This window comes from Canis lupus, chromosome 2, assembly GCF_048164855.1.
Source record: "Canis lupus baileyi chromosome 2, mCanLup2.hap1, whole genome shotgun sequence".
Taxonomy (NCBI): domain Eukaryota; kingdom Metazoa; phylum Chordata; class Mammalia; order Carnivora; family Canidae; genus Canis; species Canis lupus.
The window spans coordinates 33,654,523-33,678,955 of NC_132839.1; the positions used below are offsets into that span (position 1 = coordinate 33,654,523).

General features: G+C 39.6%; 1 protein-coding gene across 10 annotated transcripts in view; it reads left to right on the top strand.

Moving 5' to 3' along the window:
• The window catches only part of HERC2 (HECT and RLD domain containing E3 ubiquitin protein ligase 2), a 243,305-nt gene that overhangs the window by 210,219 nt on the left and 8,653 nt on the right, over positions 1-24,433 (top strand). For all 10 annotated transcript variants that reach the window (XM_072795339.1, XM_072795287.1, XM_072795295.1 and 7 more), the window contains 10 exons: positions 259-374; positions 470-668; positions 2,435-2,649; positions 11,078-11,255; positions 12,078-12,239; positions 14,550-14,641; positions 14,840-14,979; positions 19,197-19,384; positions 19,899-20,096; positions 22,795-22,878. In XM_072795339.1, the coding sequence (XP_072651440.1) occupies positions 259-374; positions 470-668; positions 2,435-2,649; positions 11,078-11,255; positions 12,078-12,239; positions 14,550-14,641; positions 14,840-14,979; positions 19,197-19,384; positions 19,899-20,096; positions 22,795-22,878 (1,572 nt within the window). The remainder of the gene's footprint in view (positions 1-258; positions 375-469; positions 669-2,434; positions 2,650-11,077; positions 11,256-12,077; positions 12,240-14,549; positions 14,642-14,839; positions 14,980-19,196; positions 19,385-19,898; positions 20,097-22,794; positions 22,879-24,433) is intronic.

Here is a 24,433-nt window from a genome sequence, read left to right on the forward strand (position 1 = left end):
TTTAATAATTAATATAATGTATTTAATAATATAGTAAAGATATAATGGTATTATAAAGATATAATAGACATTCTCAAATATCTTACATGTGATATAATCATACTGGTTTTGGTTATTAACTATAAGATCACAATGTCAATGATGGCATTCCCTCAGGTTATTGGATGGGGATTACTCCTGTGTCCTCACCTTAATATTATTTGTTTTATTCTTGAGAGATGAGTGTTTGATTGATAATCTCATAATAATGTTGTCTAGGTGGCTAAGAAAATTCGTGAGTTAATGGCAGACAGCGAACACATGGATGTTCTCCATGAGAGCCACGACATTTTTAAAAGAGAGCAAGATGAACAACTTGTGCAGTGGATGAACAGGTTATTATATCAGAACCAAGAGTAATATTAAGTACTGGAGAAAGGTGTTTCATGTGCAATTTTTTCCCATGTCAATTGTTTACTGTTTGTTGTAGGCGACCAGATGACTGGACTCTCTCTGCTGGTGGCAGTGGAACAATTTATGGATGGGGGCATAATCACAGGGGGCAGCTTGGTGGCATTGAAGGTGCAAAAGTTAAAGTTCCCACTCCCTGTGAAGCCCTTGCAACTCTCAGACCTGTGCAGTTAATTGGAGGAGAACAGACTCTCTTTGCAGTGACAGCTGATGGAAAGGTAAGTATGTGTTTTCTGTGGCATACTGTGTTAAAACTAAGCTACAGCTATGGCTAGAGTGCACAGTATATGTAAGGGTTCTATATTGAAACATTATCTCAAAGTTAATAGTACTTATGTATGGTGTGCTGGAGGCAGTTATTCTATAAATATTTCTGTATGATCTTCAGTGTGTTCTATAACTTTATAGTTTTTTATTTTGAAATCCAACATACAGGGTAGCCCCTGTGGCACAGCAGTTTAGCGCTGCCTGCAGCCTGGGGTGTGATCCTGGAGACCCAGGATCGAGTCCCATGTCAGGCTTCCTGTATGGAGCCTGCTTCTCCCTCTGCCTGTGTCTCTGCCCCTTTCTCTCTGTCTATGAATAAATAAAATCTTAAAAAAAAAAAAATACAACATGCATAAAAAGTATACTGTTTGTATATTGATAATACCTTAGAGTAATCCTTCTTTGTTTGCTATTACAGTGCTCTTTTAAAAATTAATTGCTGCTAGTATGATGAAGTGGTTGATATTTATAGATTGATTTTATGTCTGGTGACCTTATTCTACTCTTTCCTTTGTATATCTCAGGATTTCTTGTATCTTCCTTATAGAGAGTCATAATCTATAAATGAATTTTGTTCCTTTTCAGTTCACTTCTCTTTTATTGTTTTTTTTCCTTTTGTGTGAAGAAAGGAAGCTCATTGTGCTGGGTAGAAGTTATGGTATAATATTGGACAGGGGTGGTGGTTGTGGGCTTGTCTCATCTTAATCCAGGCTGCAAAGCAAACACTGATCAAACATTTTACACGCTTACTGTGAGGTTTGGGTAGACGCTCTTTATGAGATTAAATTCCTGTGGATGTTCTCTCCTTTGGTGGATTAATATTGTGAAATAGAGTAATTGGTTTTCTTATATTAAACCCCCTTGCATTCTTTGGAGAAACTCAGCTTGGTCAGGATATGTTTTATTTTTTGGTTTGTGTTTGTGAATATTTTATTTGGGATTTTTAGGAGCCTGCTTCTCCCTCTGCCTATGTCTCTGCCTCTATGTGTGTGTATGTGTGTGCGTAAATAAATAAATACATACATACTTACATACATACATACATACATACATACATACCAGTATGGAACAACATTTAATTTTTTTTTAAAGATTTATATATTTATTTATGATAGACATAGAGAGAGAGAGAGAGAGAGGCAGAGACACAGGAGGAGGGAGAAGCAGGCTCCATGCCAGGAGCCCAATGTGGGACTCGATCCTGGGACTCCAAGATCGTGCCCTGGGCCAAAGGCAGGCGCTAAACCGCTGAGCCACCCAGGGATTCCCCAACATTTAAATTTTTATAGGAGAGATATTTGATATACATTTGGAAAGGCAGTCTGATTTTTTTTTTTTAGATAATGATAAAGCTTGTGTCCTGAAATAATTACCCACTTAGAGTGAAAGTAGAGTAGTGTATTCTACTGTGTGATTTATATGCTGCCTTGCTGAAATGTTAAATATATTTATTTTTCCTATGAGTGTTTTTTATCAAGGATTTGTTCCAGGGAAAAGATCTTTTAGAAATATATTTTTGTGAATTTAGGATTTTTAATACTCTATTTCTTTCATTTTTAGAGTTTTGATAAGCGTACAAAAATTAAACACTCCTGTGATTTTTAATTTTTATTTTCCTCTGTGGTAAACATGTCTAGAGCATTGATTGAACTTGTTAATTACTGAAATATAGGGATACTTGGATAAAAACCTGATATTTACATTTTTCTTGTCTTAGCTGTATGCCACTGGATATGGTGCAGGTGGCAGACTAGGAATTGGAGGGACAGAGTCGGTATCTACTCCAACATTACTTGAATCCATTCAGCATGTGTTTATTAAGAAAGTAGCTGTGAACTCAGGAGGAAAACACTGTCTTGCCCTCTCTTCAGAAGGAGAAGTTTACTCTTGGGGTGAAGCAGAAGATGGGAAGTTGGGACATGGCAACAGAAGGTATTATGAGAAAACATCATTTTTGGTGTTATGCTTTCTTTTTCTTGTTTTTATTCTTGTATAACATATTGGCAGCTTATTTTTCAGAACAACATTTATAATAATTTACTCAAGTTAAATGCCAATGACTCGTTTGACAGAAATAAGTTCATGTTCCAATGTATGGGCTTGCCTACATGACCCTTCTATTTGAGGGGAAAATGAATTCTGATTTTTTGATTTTTAAGTACTAAGGATGTTGAGCTTTTCTTAGTCCTTCTCCCCAAGTTCCCTTCCTCTGATCCTGAGTAACTCACTGAATCACAGTTGGTATTTTGGTAGCATATGTGAAACTAAAGCTGTAAATACAGAGGAAATAGAAGGGGACACACAAATGAAAGTATTTTTTTAAACAAAACAACCAAACCCTCTAGCTTTTAAAAATTAATGGGAACTACCTGCCCAGTTGGCATAACAAGGACCTTCATATATGAAATAACTTAAAGCACCAGACTAAATATATGAAACAGCAGCCCTAAAGGCATTGAATAAGAGGCAGTAAAGTTACATATGGGGATCTGCAGAGGTGAATACTGACAGTCACAGTGTGTGAAGAGAATAACTGAGAGGCTAAGGAACAAACCACCCAAAAGGATTAGAAGGAATGGTCTGCAGAGCTCTCACAAAGGGCAGATGATAGAGGTTGCTTCCAAAACCTCATCATTCCCAGGGCATTGGGTAGAGGACTAAGAATGATGTTGTACAAAAGTTGGGGGGCAGGGAATTAAACATAGACTGTGTTGCTCTGATCCAACCAACAAAGCTTAAAAGCAAGGCCTGAACAGATTATACTGTTTATAAGGAACCATAACCTCAAGAATATCTTTATGAATACAAACATACCAAGCATCAGTAAGATAAACTTCACAGTGTTCTACTCCAATCAGAAATGATCAGGAATATGCATCTCTTCAATAGTGTTGGGGAAATTGGATATTCAAATGCAAATAATGATTGGATCCCTGACTTACACCGCTTACAAAATTAACTCAAAATGGATTAAAAACTTAAATGTAAATATAAGACCTGAAATTGTAAAACTGCTGGAAGAAAACATCAAGAAGAACCTCCTTGACATTGGTATTTGCAATGGATTTTTGGATATGACACTAAAAGCACAAGCACCAAAAGCAAAAATAAACAAGTGGGACTGGATCAAACTAAAAAGCATCTGTATAATAAAAGAAACAATCAACAAAATGAAAAGTCAATCTTTAGAATTAAAGAGAAGATATTTGCAAACCATGTAACTGGTAAGGGATTAATGTAGAAAATGTATAAGGAACTCATACAACTTAATAGCCAAAAAATAAAACACAACCCAATTAACAAATGGGCAAAGGACCCGAATAGACATTTTTTCCAAAGAAAACATACAGATGACCCATAGGTATATGAAAAGTTTGTCAACATCACTAATTATCAGGAAAATGCAAATCAGAACACAGTGAGATATTACTTCACACCTGTTAGAATGGCTATTATTGAAAAGACAAATAGGAAGTGCTGATGAGGATGTGGAGAAAAAGGAAACTTTGTACCCTGTGGGTAGGAATGTTAAGTATAGAGTAGCCACTATAGAAAAACATAGGAAAAGGTAAAGAAACAAAACAAAAAAAACTACCGTATTATCTGCTGATCCATTTTCTGGGTATATATCTGAAGGATATAAAATCCTTGTCTTGAAAGGATCTGCACTTCCATGTTCAGTGTGAATTGTTTATAATAGCCAAAACATGGAAATAGGTGTTCAGCAGATGAATGAATAAAGAAAATGTGGGGTGGAGAGTGTGTGTGTGTAATATTATTTAACCATAAAGAAGGAAATCGTGGTATTTGTGACAATTTTTTTTTTAATTTTATTTATTTATGATAGTCACAGAGAGAGAGAGAGAGAGGCAGAGACACAGGCAGAGGGAGAAGCAGGCTCCATGCACCAGGAGCCCGACGTGGGATTCGATCCTGGGTCTCCAGGATCACGCCCTGGGCCAAAGGCAGGCGCCAAACCGCTGCGCCACCCAGGGATCCCTATTTGTGACAATTTGAATGAACTTCGAGGACATTATGCTAAGTGAAATGAGTCAGAAAGACAAAGCACTATGATCTCACTTATATGTGAAGTTGAACTCATAGAGTATATTGGTAGTTGTCAGGGGTTTGGAGTTGGAAGATTGGGAGATGTTGACAGAGTATACTAACTTCCAGTTATAAGATGAAAAATAAGAATTCTGGGGATTTAATGTACAACATAGTGACCATAGTTAACAATACATTTTATTGTGTCCTTGTAAGTTGGTAAGATAGAGTAGATTTTAAATGTTCTCACCATACAAAAGAGTTATTATGTGAGGTGAAGGATGTATTAACTAAACCCTATTGTTGTAATCATTTTGCAATGTATACATGTATCAAATCATATCTTATACCTCAAATTTATATAATTTTATATGTCAGTTATATCAAAGCTATAAAAATTTTATCAGGCATGCAAAAGAGCAGGAAAATATAGCCCATATAAGGAGAAAAAAATCAGTCAATTAAAACTGACCCAGAAGTGACATTACTGATAGAATTACTAGGTAAGAATATTAAAAACAGTATTTTAACCACATGCCTCTATCCTTAAGAAACTTGAGGAAAAACTTCCAACATGTTAGAGACTGAAAGATATTTAAATGCTTTAAACAAAATCCTAATGATGAAAAAAAATGTCTGAGGTGAAAAGTACAGCACATGTGTTTAATATAGATTGAATATTGCAGAAGAAAAGATTAATGAACTTGGTGACATAACAATAGAAACTGAAACACAGAAATGAAACACTCATACATAAAATGAACATAGCGTCAGTGAGTTGTGGATACACAGCGTCAAGTGGCCTATTATATAAATAATGTGGAGTCACCAGAGGAGGATGGGAGGATTTTGTGAAATAATGACTGAAGAAATGTCTAAATTTGATGAAAACTACAAATTCAAGAAGATAAAGAACTTCAAGAATAAGGAACATGAAGAAAACTTACCAAGGCACCTCATAATCAGATTGCTCAAGACCTTTGATAAAGAGGAAAAAATCATAAAAGCAGCTAGAGGGAAAATATATGTTACAGAAAAAATGGTAAAGGATGATAGCAAATTTCTTACAGAAAACAATGCAATCTAGAAGACAGTAGAGGACTGAAAGTCAAAAGAACTGTCAACCTAGACTTGTTACTCTGTGAAAATATTTTTTCAAGAATGAAGTTGATTTATTCAGACATACAAAAATTGAAAGAATTCAACACCTGCAGATCTGTACAACAAAAACGTTAAAGGAATTACTTCACACAGAAAGAAAATTGTATCAGATGGAATCAGGGTTCTATAGAATGAATGAGGAAATTGCTACATGAATTAGTATCATGACTTTCTCCTTACTGTATAAATACCTTCGAGAGATAATTGAATATGAGATAAATGGAGACACATAGAAGTAAATTATATAGCAGTAATATAGAGGAACACAGCAGCAACACAGAGGTTTGTGGGGTAGGAAATAGAAATATGCTATTGTGATGTTCTTATACTATACATGATAAAGTACATGCCTTCAGACTAAACTGTAATGTATTATACACACCCTAAAATAAATACTAATATAATCTAACAAAAAGCTTTACCTGATATACCAACAAAGAAATTAAAGTGAAATCATAAAACATAATACTCTTAAAAAAGAAAAAATAGAGTGAGCAGATAGGACAAATAGGAAAAGATAATAGCAAGATGTAGATATAAATCAAAATATATTAACAATCACATCAAATGTAAGTGATTTAAACAGTCCAATTAAAAGGCTGAGGTTGTCAGAATGGGTATAAAAGCAAGCTCAAACATGCTGCCTGAACTAATTTAATTAGACACATCAATAGATTAAAAGTAATAAGACAGGGACGCCTGGGTGGCTCAGCGGTTAAGCGTCTGCCTTCAGTCTAGGGCGTGATCCTGGAGGCCCGGGATCGAGTCCTGCATTGGGCTCTCTGCATGGAGCCTGCTTCTCCTTCTGCCTGTGTCTCTGCCTCTCTCTTTCTGTGTCTCTCATGAATAAATAAAATCTTTAAAAAAAAAAAAAAAAGTAAAAAGACAAAGATATATACCATGCTTAACACTAATCAAAAGAAAGCCGGTATGCTTGTATTAATATCATACAAAGTAGATTTCAGAGCAAAGAATATTGAGAGAGAATAAAAGGGGTCAGTTAGTATTGATGAAGTGATCAGTCATCAAGGAGACATAATAATCCTAAATGTTTACACAACCAATGATAGACCTTTTAAATACATGAAATTAAGCAAAATGATAGAGTTATGGGGAGAAATAGACAAATCCACAGTAACATTGGAAATTTTCATACTCTTCCCTCAATAACTGATTGAACAAGTAGCTAGAAAATCTTTCAGAAGACTTCAACAACTATCAAGCAGCTTGATCTAACCACCATTTATAGAACACTTGATTTAGCAAAAGCACTTTCTTTTTTAACTCCATATGGAATAACTGCCAATATAGACCATAATTTGGGCCAGAAAACAAATCACATACATCAAGAGTACTCAAGTCAGGGCAGCCCGGGTGGCTCAGCGGTTTAGCGCCACCTTCAACCCAGGGCGTGATCCTGGAGACATGGGATCGAGTCCCACGTCGGGCTCCCTGCATGGAGCCTGCTTCTCCCTCTGCCTGTGTCTCTGCCTCTCTCTCGGTGTCTCTCATGAATAAATAAATAAAATCTTTAATAAAAAAAAAAAAAAAAGAGTGGGGATCCCTGAGTGGCTCAGCAGTTTAGCACCCCCTTCAGCCCAGGGCATGATCCTGGAGTCCCGGGATTGAGTCCCACATTGGGCTCCCTGCATGGAGCCTTCTTCTCTCTTTGCCTGTGCCTCTGCCTCTCTCTCTCTCTGTCTCTCATGAATAAATAAATAAAAATCTTTAAAAAGAATTAAATAAAAAAGAGTACTCAAGTCATATAAAATCATAAAAGTATATTCTCTGACCCTAATGGAATTAATTAAAAACCAGTAACAATAAAATCTGTGGGACAGTCCTCTAAATACTTGGAAAGTAAATAAAACAGTTTAAAATAACTGGTCAAAGAAGGAATCAGAAGTAAATTAGAAATCACTTTGACCTTAGTGAAAATGTAAACCGAATATAAAAATTCATTTGAGCCAGCAAAAGGCAGTACTTAGAAGGAGATTTATAGCATGAATGCCTGTTTTAAAAATTTGCAAAAGAAACATGGTCTTTAAATAATGACTTCAGTTTCTACCTTAAGACTAGAATAAGGGGCACGTGGGTGGCTCAGTCAGTTAAGCATCTGCCTTGGGCTCAGGTCATGATCTCAAGGTCCTGGGATTGAGCCCCTGTATCAGGCCTCCCTGCTTAGCAGGGGAGCCTGCTTCCTCCTTTCTCTCTGCCTCTCCCCTCTGCTTGTGCGCTCATTCTCTCTCTCTCCCTCTCTCTCTCAAATAAATAAATAAAATCTTAAAAAAAAAGAAACTAAAATAAGGACAAATGCAACCTAGAATTAGAAGAATAAAGGAAATAAGGAAGATCAGAATGAAAATCAATGAAAAAGAAAATAGAACAGTAGAGAAAAATCAAAAGAAAAGTTAGTTTTTTGAGAAAGCATAATCTGTAAAACCACCCTTTAGATTGGTTGAGAAAAAAAGATTATACAAATTATAGCAATATCAGGAATAAAGGAATTTTATCACTACAGAATGTACAGTTAATGAACAGTGAGGTATAATGAACATCTTTATGCCAACAAATGCAACTTTTTAGATGAAATGGATAAATCCCTCAAAGGACACACTTTTTAAAGCTCACTCAAGAATAAACAGATGACTCAAATAACTGTTTATTTAAGAAATTAAATTTCCCACAAATAAGTCTCCAGAAACTGGTGATATGATTTCTACCACATGTGTTAAGTAACAGATAATACCAATTTTTAACAAACTATTTTTAGAAAATTGAGGAGGGAATTCTCCCCAGCTCTCTTTTGTGGACCAGTCTTATATCAAAACCAGACTTAGACATTAGTAGGGAAATACAGACCAATATCCTTCATGAAGATAGATGTAAAAAATTCTTAACATTTTAGAAAATCAAATCTGACAATATGTGAAAGGATAATACACCATGACCAAGTGAGTTTTATGTCAGAAGTTGCATAATGGTTCTTAAACATTGGAAAATGAACCAAGTGCAAAGGGAAAAATCATGCAATCATCTCTGTAGATGAAGAGGGGGGATAAAAGCACTTGACAAACTTCAATATCTGTTTATGATAAACAACTTTCACCAATCTAGGAATAAAAGAGAACTTCTGTAACATCCTAAAGGGCATCTCATCATAGAGCTAACACAATACTTAATAGTGACAGACTGAACTTCTTCTAACTTCAGGAACAAGACAAGGACATCTCCTGTCAAGATTGAACATTGTACTCCGAGACAAGCAAGTGCAGTACAGCAGTATAAAGAGATAAAAGGCGTTCAGAATGGGAAGAGAATTAATGCTATATTACATGTATTTTATATAGAAAATCTTTGGTATCAACAAAAAGGCTACTAGAATTTATAAGTAAGACTAGCAGGGTTGCAGGATAGATCAATAAATGAAAGGCAATTGTGTGTCTTTATACATATGCAAATGTAATCAGAAATTGAAGTTTAAAAATATTATTTATATTACCCTCCCCTCAAAATTGATAGTAAGAAGTAAGGAACAGATTTGACCAAAAAAAAAAAAAAAAAAAAAGCTTGGATAACTTATAGGCAGAAAACTATAAAATATTGGTGGGAGAAATTTTAAAAGACCTAAAATGGTAGAGGAGACGGTACTGTGTCCATGGATTAGAAGACTCAATATTATTGATTTGTCAGTTTTCCTCCACATAACGTATAGGTTCTACCTCTTCCCAGTCAAAATGTCTGTAGAGATTAACAAGCTGATTGTAAAATTCATATGGAAGTACAGAGTACATAGAATAATCAAGACAACTTTGAAAATAATGAGCAAAGTTGGAGGACTGACAGTACTTCAATCCTCCTTTTAAAGCTACAGCAATAAAGCCAGTGTAATGTTGTTGTAAAGAGTAAGATCAGTGGAATAGAATAGAGTCTAAAAATGTACCACAGGGCAGCCCGGGTGGCTCAGCGGTTTAGCGCCGCCTTCAGCCCAGGGCGTGATCCCGGAGACCCGGGATCGAGTCCCACGTCAGGCTCCCTGCATGGAGCCTGCTTCTCTCTCTGCCTGTGTCTCTGTCTCTCTCTCCTCTCTGTTTCTCATGACTAAATAAATAAAATCTTTAAAAAAAATATTTAAAAAAAAAGTACCACAAATTCTCAATAATGATTGTGGGGAAAAAAGAAGCTTGATTTCTCCCTTATAACTTCCAAAGCACAGTTTACAAAAATACAGACGATTTATTGGAGAACAGAGCCTTTTCAACAAATGGTCTTGAAAAATTGGATTACCATATAGTTAGCAATGAACTTCTTGCACCATAAAGAATGAACTCAAAATGACTCGTAGTCATAAATGTAAAACCTAAATCTAAAAACTTCTAGAAGAAAACATGAGAGAAAACCTTTGTGACTTAGGTCAGTTAAGGATTTTTAGATAGAACTCCAAAAACACGATCCAGTAAAGAAAAATAAGATAATTCGGACTTCATTAAAATGTGAACTTCAGGCGTTTGAAAGACACATTGAAAAGACATGCTACAGATTGGGAAAGCACTATTTGTAATCCTACATCTGGCTGAGATCTTATATTCAAGGTTATTATAAAGAACTTTGAAAACTCAAAACAAGTTTGTTATCAGTGCTTGCTACATTGTAGGCTAGTTGACATTCATAAAATAAAACTCCTTAAATGAAATGTTGATTTATAGTAAGGATGGGCAACATGTTTGGGTAAAGAGCCAGGTGCAACAAATATTTTAGGCCAGCCACATACAATCTTTGTTGTCTATGCTTCTTTCAGTATTTGTTTTTGTTTTTTAACAACCCTTTAAAAAGGTAAAATTCATTCAAAGCTATTCGGCCTTTCAAAAACAAGCTATGGGCCAGACTTGGCCCACATTTGGGCACTAGTCTCCTGGCATCTGATTTAGACTGAAAGTCTCTGCTTTCTAATGTTAGGGTGGCTGGTATAAAAGAAGACATTTAGGAAATTATGAAATTTTGAGTTCAGGTCTGAATGATTCTTTTTAATTAACAATTGATTTGAGAGGTGTACATTGAACAAATGAACAGCAAACAAAAAGCCTAGCATTTAATACTTTTAAAATATTTAAGAATAAAACTATTTTAGTTCTTTGGTGACCTTTCTTTGCAGTCCATGTGACCGCCCTCGAGTCATTGAGTCTCTGAGAGGAATTGAAGTGGTTGATGTTGCTGCCGGTGGAGCCCACAGTGCATGCGTCACTGCAGCAGGGGACCTCTATACTTGGGGCAAAGGCCGGTATGGCCGCCTCGGACACAGCGACAGTGAGGACCAGTTAAAGCCAAAGCTGGTGAGAAGGCACCTTGAGAAGATGCTCAGAGGCCTGGGGCAGTTCCTCATGCCCTCCCTGGTGAAAGTGGTGGGGGAGGCTGCTTGCCATTGTCATTATGTCATTATGATTTTTATAAGTCAGAAGTATTTTCTCTTATTTCCTTTTAGTTTTAGAGTTGATGTCCTTAGCCTCATTACTTTACAAATAGGTTTGTATTCAGTGGGTCATTTAAACAGGAGAGTATTTGAAATATCCTTTTATTTATACTTTATTTATATTATATATATATATGTATGTTTATACTAATACAACTTGTCATCTAGTTAACTGCTTTGGCTTCTAGAAGGCCCACTGTATTTTGGGTGAGGCAGTGAATAAGACTTTTGGTGTGGTAAGGCTGACTCACTGGGGATGCTGATGCCTGCCTCCTACAGTTTAGATTTATTTGGTTCAAACAGATGAATGTGTTTGCTGTCTTATCTTAGAGTATTATTAATTTTGCACACTGTTTGTAAAGGCTTAAAACAGGCCTCCCACACACAAAGAGTGTCAACAGCGCATTAGAGCCTTTCCTGGTGTGCCTGGGTGCCTTGGTTTAGTGTCCAACTCTTGATTTCGATTCAGGTCATAAGATCAAGCCCCATATCAGGCTCTGTGCGTAGTGGGGAATCTGCTTGAGATTCTTTCTCTCCCTCTGCCCTTCCCCCTGCTCTCAAGTACTTTCTTTTTCTCTCAAATAATTAAATAAATCTTTTTTTAAAAATAAGAAAAATAAAGCCTTTCCTTAGGTAAACCTCCTTTCTACTGCAATCAGATAACCTTGATTCTTTTTCTCTGAAGGTGGAGGCACTGCAGGGCCACCGTGTGGTTGACGTTGCCTGTGGCAGTGGAGATGCCCAGACCCTCTGCCTCACTGATGATGACACTGTCTGGTCCTGGGGGGATGGGGACTATGGCAAGCTTGGCCGAGGAGGCAGTGATGGCTGTAAAGTACCCATGAAGGTATTTGTGTCTGCACAGTGGGAGAAAGGCACCTTTCACAATGATCCTGAGGTTCCAGGTCTGTCTGGGAGCTCTTAGAGCCCTCTTGGCCCTTCCAGGAGCACACAAGCTCACTGCCCCGTTCAGCGCTGCATGTTTCTCAGGAGTATTTTAACCTCATCTTTACCTTCTTTGCAGAAAATATAATGGGTATTTGAGTAAAAAGTGAGTGAAAAGCCCAAAGGTATTGAGGTATTTTAAGTCTTGGGAAATTTGTGTAATTTAGTGAGACTTGGGGTTTTATGTAGTATGTAGACCTGTTTGAGGAAAAGGATAACAAGTTGTTCATGATCTTTTCAATTTACAGAGTTTTGTAGCAGTGGATTTAATAGTACTTGCTGGAAGGGTTGCATCTAGCTTAGCCAGAGGCTGATTTAAATGGACACCCTGTGACAAGCCAAGAGATAAGGTTACAAGGCTGGGTTAGCAGATCAGATTGCTTTTCTCCATGTGACCTGCATGACTGAGCAATTTCTTAACTTTGTGAGACTGTCTTGCCCTTGTGAATGGGCAGTTGGCAGAGATTAAATTCATTGATGTGTTTAGATCATGTGCTGACTAATGTGCTGCCTTCAGTGCATGAACACGACGGGGCCATTTAGCTGAGGTGCTTTGCTGTGGATTTGTTGTGTGTGTGCTGTGAAAGAAAACTAGAAACTGTTCTCTGCTTGGTGTTCAATCTTGTTAAGAATCTGGGCCTGTATGTGTGTGATAGAGATCTCCACGGTGCACAGGCAGCCCTGGAGGGCAGCATTCTACCAGAGACCCCCTCAGATTGGACAAGAGCCTAGGCTAGAACTGCATAGCTTTTCTTCCCAGAGCTATACTGTCCAGTACAGTAGCTGTTGGCCATATGTGGCTATTTAAGTTTAAATTTAATTCAGTTAAGAGTAGGTAAAGTTAAAATTTACTTCTGTGCTCACACTGGCCACCTTTCATGTGCTCAGGAGCTGTATGTGTCTAGTGGCTTCCTTATTGGGCATTGTGGGCACAGCACATTTCCATCACTGCAGAGAGTGGTTTTGGCTGGTGCTATGTGGAGCCAAAACCTGGTAGAGATGTCCCTGGAGGCACCCCTGTGCCTTGGGTGCTGCTGGAGAACCAGAAGCTCAGGGCTTCCTCCTTGGTCTTATCATCTCTTGTTCCTTTTCTCTTGCTGGTGTTTGATATTTTAATCATGTTACAGGTTACTTAGGGTTTCCAAATTTATGAAAAAATTGGTGTGGAGTTTCTTTTTTTTTTTTTTTAATTTTTATTTACTTATGATAGTCACACAGAGAGAGAGAGAGGCAGAGACACAGGCAGAGAGAGAAGCAGGCTCCATGCACCGGGAGCCCGATGTGGGATTCGATCACGGGTCTCCAGGATTGCGCCCTGGGCCAAAGGCAGGCGCCAAACCGCTGCGCCACCCAGGGATCCCTGGTGTGGAGTTTCTTATGCCAGGAAAGTTTAGACACAGGCTTTGCACTTTCAGGGGTTAGGATCTTGAGGAGATGGAGGTCATTGCTGATGTGATTGTGACAGAGCTGAAGGTAAGGAGAGAACTAGGAGAATTGTTTTGATTAATTTAAATTTAAAATCAAGTATGATTTTAAGTTTGAGAATGGATAATAGGATAATAGGACATAGCTTGCTGAGTGAGAAAAGGTGATGACTAGGTGAGTGAGCCCTAGTGAGGCCTGGATCCCCAAGTGTACAGGGGTAGAGGTAAGTTCCAGGATTGGCCTGACCAAGGTATATTTAATTTAATTGATCTAGATAGAGAGATAGGGCTTGTCTAAAGGCCAGAGCCCTGGTCCTCTTGGCCAACTGTCCTCCCCATTAATTGCGGCTCCTTTCCTGTGGGCCTGTAGGTCTGAGAGGGCTGGAGGGCAGAAAAGAAGTACAGGACTTGCTGGAGAATGGGACCATCACACCACAAAGAGAAATGGAATTGGGAGGGTGGATTCTGGGGGGAAATGATCCCAGACCTTCAACTGTAACATGTCCATTTGTAGTGCCACATGCTGAGTCTCATTATGCAGAGCATGGGCTCGGGCCGAGTGCCACATGTGTGCCTTCAGAGCCGGGCATTCCTGCTCCTCCTAAGAACACTTACTTGGTTAAGTGGAGTAGGATTTTTTTTTTTTGAGTAGGATTTTAAGTTGTATGAAATATTTGACCTGAGTAAGGGTTTTCAGAGTTCCTTATTAGATTTAGTTTAGTCTCTGTGTGTTTGCAGCAGTCAGCAAAAACCTTGATTCAGTCTAATTAAATCTTTTTCCCTTCTAGATTGATTCTCTTACAGGCCTTGGGGTGGTTAAAGTAGAATGTGGATCCCAGTTTTCTGTTGCCCTTACCAAATCTGGTGCTGTTTATACTTGGTATGTAAGATTCTGTTTGTTTAATTGCACCAAACCCAGATTGCTAAAGTGAAGTTACATTAACTGACATTTCATAGATTGGGATGTAACTTCTGTAGCAGGCCTGTGTCCTGAAGTATGGTGGTTAAGCTGAGGGGGGGTGGGCAGGGTGGTAAGACAGGGCCTTGCACTCATAATTCTATATTTCCTTCTGTGCAGGGGCAAAGGTGACTACCACAGGCTGGGCCATGGATCTGATGACCATGTTAGAAGACCTCGGCAGGTCCAGGGGTTGCAAGGAAAGAAAGTCATTGCTATTGCCACTGGCTCCCTGCACTGTGTATGCTGCACTGAGGACGGTAAGTGGCAGGCCCAATGTTGTAACACAGAGGCCTTTAAAATCCAGGAGGTCTGCTCAGGGATAATATATATAGCTGTAAGGAGTGGGGAGTAATTACATTATATCTGAGAATTTCTGTGATGAGTAGGGCTTTGGCTCTTGTCATCTTCAGCCCCTGGTGCTAACACTTGTGAGTGTGTTCTGTTTCACGGCTGAGCACAACAGAGTGGATAGAGCACATCTGATACTGCTGTCCTTACGAAGGGGTGCTTGCAAGGTGGCCCTCAGCTGGCCTCTGGGAACCTCCCTTCCCTAATTGATAAGAGGCCTTGCTGTGCCTAAACTGCACAGTGTGGTCTCTGGTGGAACCTAGGTATATGCCAGGCAGAAATGCCCATGTGACAGCCATAATGAAAACCCAAGTCTCTAATAAGCTTCCTTCGTAAATGGTACTTTATGTGTGTTGTTACAACTCATTGTTCAAGGAATTAAGCTTGTCCTGTGTAATTCCACTGGCATAGCGTCATTGGAAGCTTGTACCTGCTTTCCTCTGGACTCCCCCTCCCCCACCACCCCGTGTGCCTTTTCCCTTTTCTTGATTTTTCTTCATGTCCTTTCACTGTTACTGTAGCTGAGTATGACTATATGCTGAGATCTGAGAGTTTACCCAATGAATCAGCAAACCTGAAGGTAGTCTTGAAGACCCCAGCACAATGGCAAAAGGGACTGTACAGATGGAATTAAGGTTGATAATCAGCTGACATTACAATATGGAAATTATTCTGTGTTATTAGATGGGCTGGTTTAATTACACAGACTTTTCACAGCAGATGGAGGCAGAGGAGTCAGAGAGATGAGGCAGGAGAAATTTTTCAAAGTGTGAAAGGTCTTGATCCACTGTTGTTGCTACAAAGATGGAGGAAAGGGACCCCATGATGTGGGTAGCCTCTGGAAGCTAGGAACAGCTGTCAGCTGCCAGCCCACAAGGAAACAGGACCACGGTCCTCCAAAGAATTTAATTCTTCCAACAGCCTGAATGAGCAAGGATATGGGTTCTCCCCTAGAGCATCCAGAAAGGATGCAGCCTTCTGATACCTAGTCGCTAGCCTAGTCAGATTCATGTTGGACTTCTGACCTACAGAACTGAAAGAACTGTGTAAGCCAGTAAGTTGTGGCAATTTGTTATGGCAGTAACAAATTTTTCCCCCTCTTAAATCCTTTGTTTTTTCCCTTTTAAATTTTTTCCCTTTTAAAGTTTTTTCCCTTTTAAATCCTTTGATGAATTATACAAATATGTACCCTTTAATTGTTTCATTGATGGAAGAGTTTCATAAATAGATAATCAATTTTAATGGCCTATTGTGGACTGACATTGTAGTTCTTAAGAACTTATAACCTAGGGATACCTGGGTGGCTCAGTGGTTGGGCATCTGCCTTTGGCTCAGGTCGTGATCCCAGGGTCCTGGGATGGAGTCCCATATTGGGCTCCCCACAAGGAGCCTGCTTCTCCCTCTGTCTGTGTCTCTACCTATATCTTTGTTGTCTTTCATGAATAAATAAATAAAATCTTAAAAAAAAAAACAAACTCAGAACACATTTTTTATTTGCTTTATTTTTATTCTTTAAATTTTTGAAGCACATCACAGAACAGTCGGAAGTGCAGTACAAAGACCTTTTTTTGATCTGTGAGAGTCAGGTGCTGCCCATCACCCTGAACATTTTTTTTTTCAAGATTTTATTTATTTATTCATGAGAGACAGAGAGAGAGAGAGAGAGAGAGAGGCAGAGACATAGGCAGAGGGAGAAGCAGGCTCCATGCAGGGGGTCTGATGTGGGACCCGATCCTGGGACTCCAGGATCACGCCCTGGGCAGGCACTAAACCACTGAGGCACTAAACCACTGAGCCACCCAGGGATCCCTACCCTGAACATTTGAGTTTGTATTTCCTACAAACAGGCACACTACTAAACAATCTCAGGCAGCCCGGGTGGCTCAGCGGTTTAGCGCCGCCTTCAGCCCAGGGCCTGATCCTGGAGACCCGGGATTGAGTCCCACATCAGGCTTCCTGCATGGAGCCTGCTTCTCCCTCTGCCTGTGTCTCTGCCTCTGTGTGTGTGTGTGTGTGTGTGTGTGTGTGTGTCTCATGAGTAAGTTAAAAAACAACAACAACAAAAAACAGTCCCCGCACAGCTGTCCATTTGGGAAATTCACATTGTTTATTATTGTACCTGATTATCATACCCATTCATATTACAACACAGGTTACATTTAGCTGAGACTTGTTCTTGTCTCCTCTACTCTGAGGCAATCCTTAGTTGTCTGAATATCATTCTTTGACACTTAGTCTTCTAAGTTTTTTGGATTGTGAAATGTTTGAAGATTATAGGCTTGTTATTTTGTAGAACATCTCTCTATTTGAGTTAGTCTGATATCTCCTCAGTAGATTCAAGTTGCTCACCTTTGATCTTAATTCATGCTGTATTCTTCATTCTTAATTTATCAGGTGACATGCAGTTTCTTTTTGTCCCATTACCAGTGGTGGTAACTTCAATCACTTGATTAAGGTAGTGGCTGCCAGACTTTTCCACTATGAACTAATGTTCATAGTGAACATTTGTGACTAATAAGTATTTGGGAGGATATTTCAAAATGTTTAAATATCCCTTTCTCATTGAATATTTTATTCTCATCAAATGTTTGTTTTTTTCACTTACATCTATGTGGGACTCATGATTTCCTACTTTATTTAATGGATTATATGTAATCTGTTACTGTTACTGACTTTGATGCTCAAATTGGCCTTATTAAACTAGTTTTATTTGTTGGTGTGTGCTCATCATTCATTGAATATGTCCTTGCTTTGTGGCACAATAAGACACCCTGTCGTCTTCTTGACTCCTTGTGGCCCATGCCTAGCATTGACCATTTCCCCAAGGAGGCCTAATGTCTTTAGAGAAGAATGGTTTTAGAAGACAGAGCAGATTGATAGCTGTGCTCATTGCTTTTGGAATGTCAGTGCTCCCAGGCCTCCTCAGTGCACAGAGCCAGGGAATACATATGTAAAAAATATACAAATTTGTATCTGTTATTTTTGTATTTATGTTATGTATATTGAATATCACACATTCGTACCAGGACCCCAGGTTCCAGTTCTGTACCATAGGGTTCATTCTAATTTTCTCTCTTTCCATACTTACAACTCCTTTCTCTTTTGGTGAGAATCCTGGATTTCATTATCCTTAATGTAGTGATTCATTCACTCTGCCTGCATGTGACCAGTATCCCATCATTGCCTTAGCCCTCTCCCCTGAATGAATCCTCATCCATCTCGGGGTGTGACTGCCCACTCTGGGCTACCCCCACACATGGGGTACTGGTCTCTGTGCTTCAGCTAATTCTCCACACTGGGACCCCCCCCCCCATATATGGAGGTTTTTGTCACTTGTGGACTGTGATTTTCTGTTTCCAGCTGTACATCTGCAGAGAAATCCTCCTTTTCTTCCTTGTGCTATGATACCTGCCCAGTGACTTTAGGATTGAACTGTCCAGAGTGGGAAGGGGCAGGACACAAGCACGCTGCCCTTGATTATGCAGACATCGCACTTTACAGAGTGCTTCGTGTGGCTGCATGGCTCCCTGAGGAGTCTTTGTGGATATGGCAACTAACCTCATTTCTATTTTAGTCACTGAGTGATCTTACCTTTAGAGCAGTTTTCTTAGTGGTGTTTCATGGTTGGGATATAGCATAGTACACTGAAAAACAGGATTCTCATTAATGATGATTTTCATGTTTAGGCTATAAATAACTATAGGAAGAACTATGTTTCCTTTAAAAAAAGAAGTTGTGTTTTTTAAAAAACTGATTTTTTCCCGCCATTCAACATAAAAAATTTAATTTGTCCAATTAAGTATATTACAATCTGTTTTACCGTTACTTGTTCTGATGAAGAACTGCTGCAATGATATGCTTAGTCTTGTAAACAAATGCTATTGGATTTTTAAGACCAGAGTCTTGTGCCTCTTGTCCAGCAGGGGCTATCAGGAGTTCTGAAAAGTGTGCTATGTCTTTGGATACTGTGATTAGAGACATGTAGGTCACACATGAAGTTAACATTCAGACAGTTGGCCACCGACATCCCATTGAAGGGAGTGATGATTGTGATGGGAAAATGGTGGTGGTTGTGCATTCATTAGTCCTAGTATACAAGTTCTTGTTCTAAATTCACTTTATTTAGGAGAAGTTTATACGTGGGGTGACAATGATGAGGGACAACTGGGAGATGGAACTACAAATGCTATCCAGAGGCCTCGATTGGTAGCTGCCCTTCAGGGTAAGAAGGTCAACCGCGTGGCCTGTGGCTCAGCACACACTCTTGCCTGGTCAACCAGCAAGCCTGCCAGCGCTGGAAAGCTTCCTGCACAGGTCAGTACTGGTTGGACCAGGTCGGCTAGGAGGTATACAAGTAGCGAGGAAGTCACTATCTGTGTATTGAATTATGCATGTAAGCCACGCTCACACTTCATTTTCCATTATGTATTTACAGAGGTGTTCCACTGAAAATAATTCAGGTTCATAATATGAAAAACAGTACTTTTAAGAACTTTAATATTCACTGTAACCAACATCCCATATATGTCAATGTGTCACTTTCATTCTAAATCTTATAAACTATACAACACCATTCTGACAGTACAAGCTGCACACATTCCTTAGTAAATATATTTCTGTAGACTAATTTTTTTTAGCATTTTTCTTGATTTACACTGCCTGACTCAAGCAGTCAGACTAGCCAGAATATCATTCTAAAAACAATGAGGGTTTTTAACGCCAGACTCAGAAGTCACGATGCTTTTCTGTTTTCAGAATTCATCTATAAACTATGGCTTATTTGTGCATTTGGCATCTAAGCTGACTTAATGCAATCTCAACGTTTCAGGTTCCCATGGAATACAATCACTTGCAGGAAATCCCCATAATAGCATTGAGGAATCGGCTGCTGCTGCTACATCACATCTCAGAGCTCTTCTGCCCCTGTATCCCCATGTTCGACCTGGAGGGCTCTCTAGATGAAACTGGACTTGGGCCTTCTGTGGGATTTGACACTCTCCGAGGAATTCTGATATCCCAGGGAAAGGTAGCAATCTTTGCTGTAGGCAAAACTAGTATTTTCAGTAGATTTTAATCCAACAAAAATCCCCAAACTGGGAATATGTAGAATATAGCTTATTCAGCAGATGTTCATTGAGCATCATGCCAGGCTGTGTTCTGGGTGCTCAGACTATAATGAAAAACAGACAAAAATATCTTCTCTTTTAGAGCTTACATTAAAAATTAATAGTGTGGTACAGCATTTTCCCCAAAAGGGTGGGGTGGTTTGCAGAACTAAACCTTCTTGGCAATATTCTCTGCCTGGCTAGCCTTGAGACATTATGGCAAATCCCCACTGGCAGTAGGAAGGAAGAATGAGCTAACTTCTTCCCCAGGGATGTGCAGCAGAGGGTGCCAGATATTCTAGATTATTTAGATGAAACTTCAGTACCACGCAGGATATGTAGAGATTCCTTGTCAAAGGATAATTTAATAGGCTGTGAATAGAATCACAAATGAGGACATCTAAAAATCACCAAATTTTGACTCATCGACATTTGTAATTGAGCTTTCTAGAAATAGGATGCCGGATTCAGGAATTAAGTTTCTGGCAAGCAGATTGATGGGATTTTCTGAAAGAACCATTGTGTCATAGGGGAAATATTTGTGCCAAATAAAAAAGCATAGAGATCAGATTTGAGAACTCCTGATAAGTTTATGATTCTGAGACTTATTTTGTGACCTAATTTGTTATCATTGATTATGGTCTTTTTAAATTTTTATTTTATTATTATTTAAGATTTATTTATTAGAGAGAGTACTCACACATGGACAAGTGGGAGAAGGAGCAGAGGGAGTGAATCTCAAGCAGACTCCATGCTGAGCACGGACCAGGACTTGGGGCTTGATCCCATGGCCCATGAGATCATGACCTGAGCCAAAGAGTTGGATGCTATACTGACTGAGCCACCCAGGAGCCCCATATGGTGTTTTTTCATGATAATAAAATCTGCATGTTTTGGAGTCCTGTCCAAAGCAGATTTTTCCCCCCTCGGGATTGGCTTTGTTTGCACTTAGCTGAAGGGGACTAGTATACACATTTTATTTTCATGTGTAGTTTAGAGACAAGTTGACATTGATAAGGACTGTGGGAATGATAACATCTCTATGATGATGGAGAACAGGAAGAAATTGTGTGTAGGTAACACTGATATGAAACTTAACTCCAAACATATTTTAATAATAAAAAAATACTGAAGTATCTAATAATAATAATAAAAAGTAAAAATAAAAGTAATAAAAAGTTTTACCATGTTTTTAATCTGTTCGAATAAAGGTGATAATAGGCCACTAGGGGAAGAGGCCTTCCCTCATAGGGAGAAAACCAAGCAAGGGGCAGGATGTGTCCCACATAGACTGCATGAGTGCTCTGCAGGCTGTGAGTACGGGGGCAGGACAGCAGGAGTCTAGCAGATACCCTCAGTGGCAGGGAATGTGTAATTGGCCTCTGTTCTGGTCCTGGGTGGGAAAGGATCACATTGTTGGAAAATTTGGGGAGTGGGTGTTGTTTGTGACCATGGAGATTTATTACCAGGATGCTATTCAGAGCACAGACGCAAGAGAGTGCCATAGAAGAGCCAGTCTGGGTAAGGCCATTCAGAGAAAAGAAATGCATATTCCTGTGGAGGAGAAATTGCCCTTGGCTCTGGGCTGAGCAGTTAGTAAAGCAGAGGTTGTCATGGTAGGTGGAGGGCCAGAGTAGCTGGTAGGTATTATATAAGGTTACATGGTGACGGACGGGTACACCTCTGTGAGCCCCTTTGTGCTGAGATGGGTTCACCTCTGTGGGCTGCTTGCCTCTATGATACCCTCACTAAATCTTCTGTACTTCTGAGGCCACCTCCTTGGGCTGTTTAGGACTCGTACCCTTTCTGCTTTCAGAGGTTGGAGTTCTGAGCTGGGAGAGGGGCTTAGACCCTGTTGCAGGTACCTTGTACTCCCCCAGCCACCCTGTCTCTGGACAAGGGTAAGGTCATCCACTTGGCAGAGACCTGTGACTCCCACTGACCCTACCTCCTTTGAATCTCTTGAGTCCCCTTCCCTACTCCTGTCCTCACTGTTGCTGCCTGTGTCCTACTCCATATGAACATGGCAGGCCTGCCTCTACTTGGGCGACAGTGGGCCCCACTCTCTTTTCTTGATGTCTTGCCTTGGGTATTCCAGGTTTCTTTCAGTATATTGAACCTATATATTCCTCCTTCATTGGTCTCCCCATCCTCACCCCAAGCCTGGCTTGGCCTACAGGACTCCCTAGCCCTGCTGCTGTTTTGTGGTTTTGTTAGAACTGCGACACTGAGGGATAGTGTTTAATGTTACTCTTGCCACTCATGCTGTTGTAGTCTGGGAGCCCTTGGTTTTTTAGTCAATCTTGTGGGCCTAAGTCCTAAGACCAGATGTGTGCCAGACTCTGGCCTTTCTCATTCTGTCCCCAGAGTGTGGTGGGCTACTCTTGCCTCCAGACGGTGAGTAGATAGCATTGGGTGAATCTCTGCATAAGTTTGTGCATGGGTTCAAGGCCATGCCCCTGACACCACCTCACAATTCAAAAAAGAGTTTGTAATTACTGTTCTTAAGAAAATTTGACTTTTAGGAAAGGATATTTAAAACAAAACGATGACATGGTTTATCTGTGGGGTAATAATATTTCCTATATCAGATTCTAAATTTTGTGTGTCATGTTTTAGGAGGCAGCTTTCCGAAAAGTGGTACAAGCAACTATGGTGCGAGATCGCCAGCATGGTCCTGTGGTAGAGTTGAACCGGATTCAGGTAACAGTAGAAATGGTTCTGAGTCTGACACTTCTCAGATGGGGTGGTTTCATTGGGAGTCATGGCCCCTGTAGCCTGGGGGAAGAGCAAACTTTCTCATGTGCCCTTGCTTTAGAGAGCAAGATGCCACCTATCTGTGATATTCTGTGGTGTTGAGGGTTCCAATTGGGAATATAAATTGTTTTCTTTATAACAGAAGAAAGAAAGACTTATTTCAGATAATCCAGAAGTATGCATATGGATAAGCAACGAGGGAAAGTAAAAAGGACCATATTTCTACTATGTAGTGATAATGACTGCTGACATTTGGAGGTGTGTTTGTTATAACTGAAACTGGATGCCTCTCTTTTGTAATTTGCTGTTTCTTCCCCTTCTTACATTGTAAGCACCTCTTCTTGCCTTACAGTGGGACTGTTGGATTATTTTTGCTGACCAGCTATCCCATGTTTTCTTAGTTTTCTCTGTTAGATTTCTGCAGGGGGCTGGAAGTCTGTGCCCTTTTCTGGGATATAGAGCAAGGCTTCTCAGCACAGCCCCAACCCAAATATGTCTTCAGTTGCCCTCTTTGTATTAGGTTCTGAGAAGCAGGGCCAGTAGAGTTGCTCCATACCTCAAATTGTCCATGAGGGCAGTTCCCATTCCCACCAGCCTCATACCTGTTCTGGCTCCGATAGCTTTCTTTGCCCACTTAATAGACCAGAATCACTAATACTGTTCTCTAGGACTGGAGGAATGAAAAGTAGGCCATTTCTGAATTAATACTACTGCCAAGTATAGATAAGCTTACCATTGAAAAATGAATTAAAAAGAAGAGAAAGGCAGCCCAGGTGGCTCAACAGTTTAGTGCCGCCTTCAGCCCAGGGCATGATCTTGGAGACCCAGGATCGAGTCACACGTCAGGCTCCCTGCATGGAGCTTGCTTCTCCCTCTGCCTGTGTCTCTGCCTCTCTCTCTCTCTGTGTATTCTCATGAAATAAAAATAAATAAATAAATAAAATCTCATAAATAAAATCTTAAAAAAAAAAAAAAAACGAGAACTTGAGCACTGATGATGATATTGTGTGCACTTGACATTTAACATGCAAATGAATGCCCCCACCTCTTGGAACAGAAACAGAGTTAGGAAGAACAAATTCTTTGTTGCTTTATATTAACACATGATTTTTACCCTGATGTTGGTTACATGATTAGATGTTTCTCCAGAGTTGTTCTTGGGGGCATTTTGGATTAAGACACAACATCTTGTCATTTGTTGGAGAACACATGTGACCACACTGAAGGAAGTAGTCTCTTCACTGACGTCAGACTCTTTAATGCTAAGCTTGAAGTCAGTCAGCCCATTCTACAAACAAATGCGCTGTTTAATTAGGTTTATAAAAAGGATTTTATTTCCCCACCTTGGGGGATCATTTTTATTTACTCTACATTACTAGGTATTAAACACTGAAGTTTGTAAGTGAGGAAAGCTCAACTAACACAGATGGTTGGGCATTCCTAGATCACATGCCTGCCTAGTCACATACAGGTGCCTAGTCAGGGCCAGCAGCCAGATATG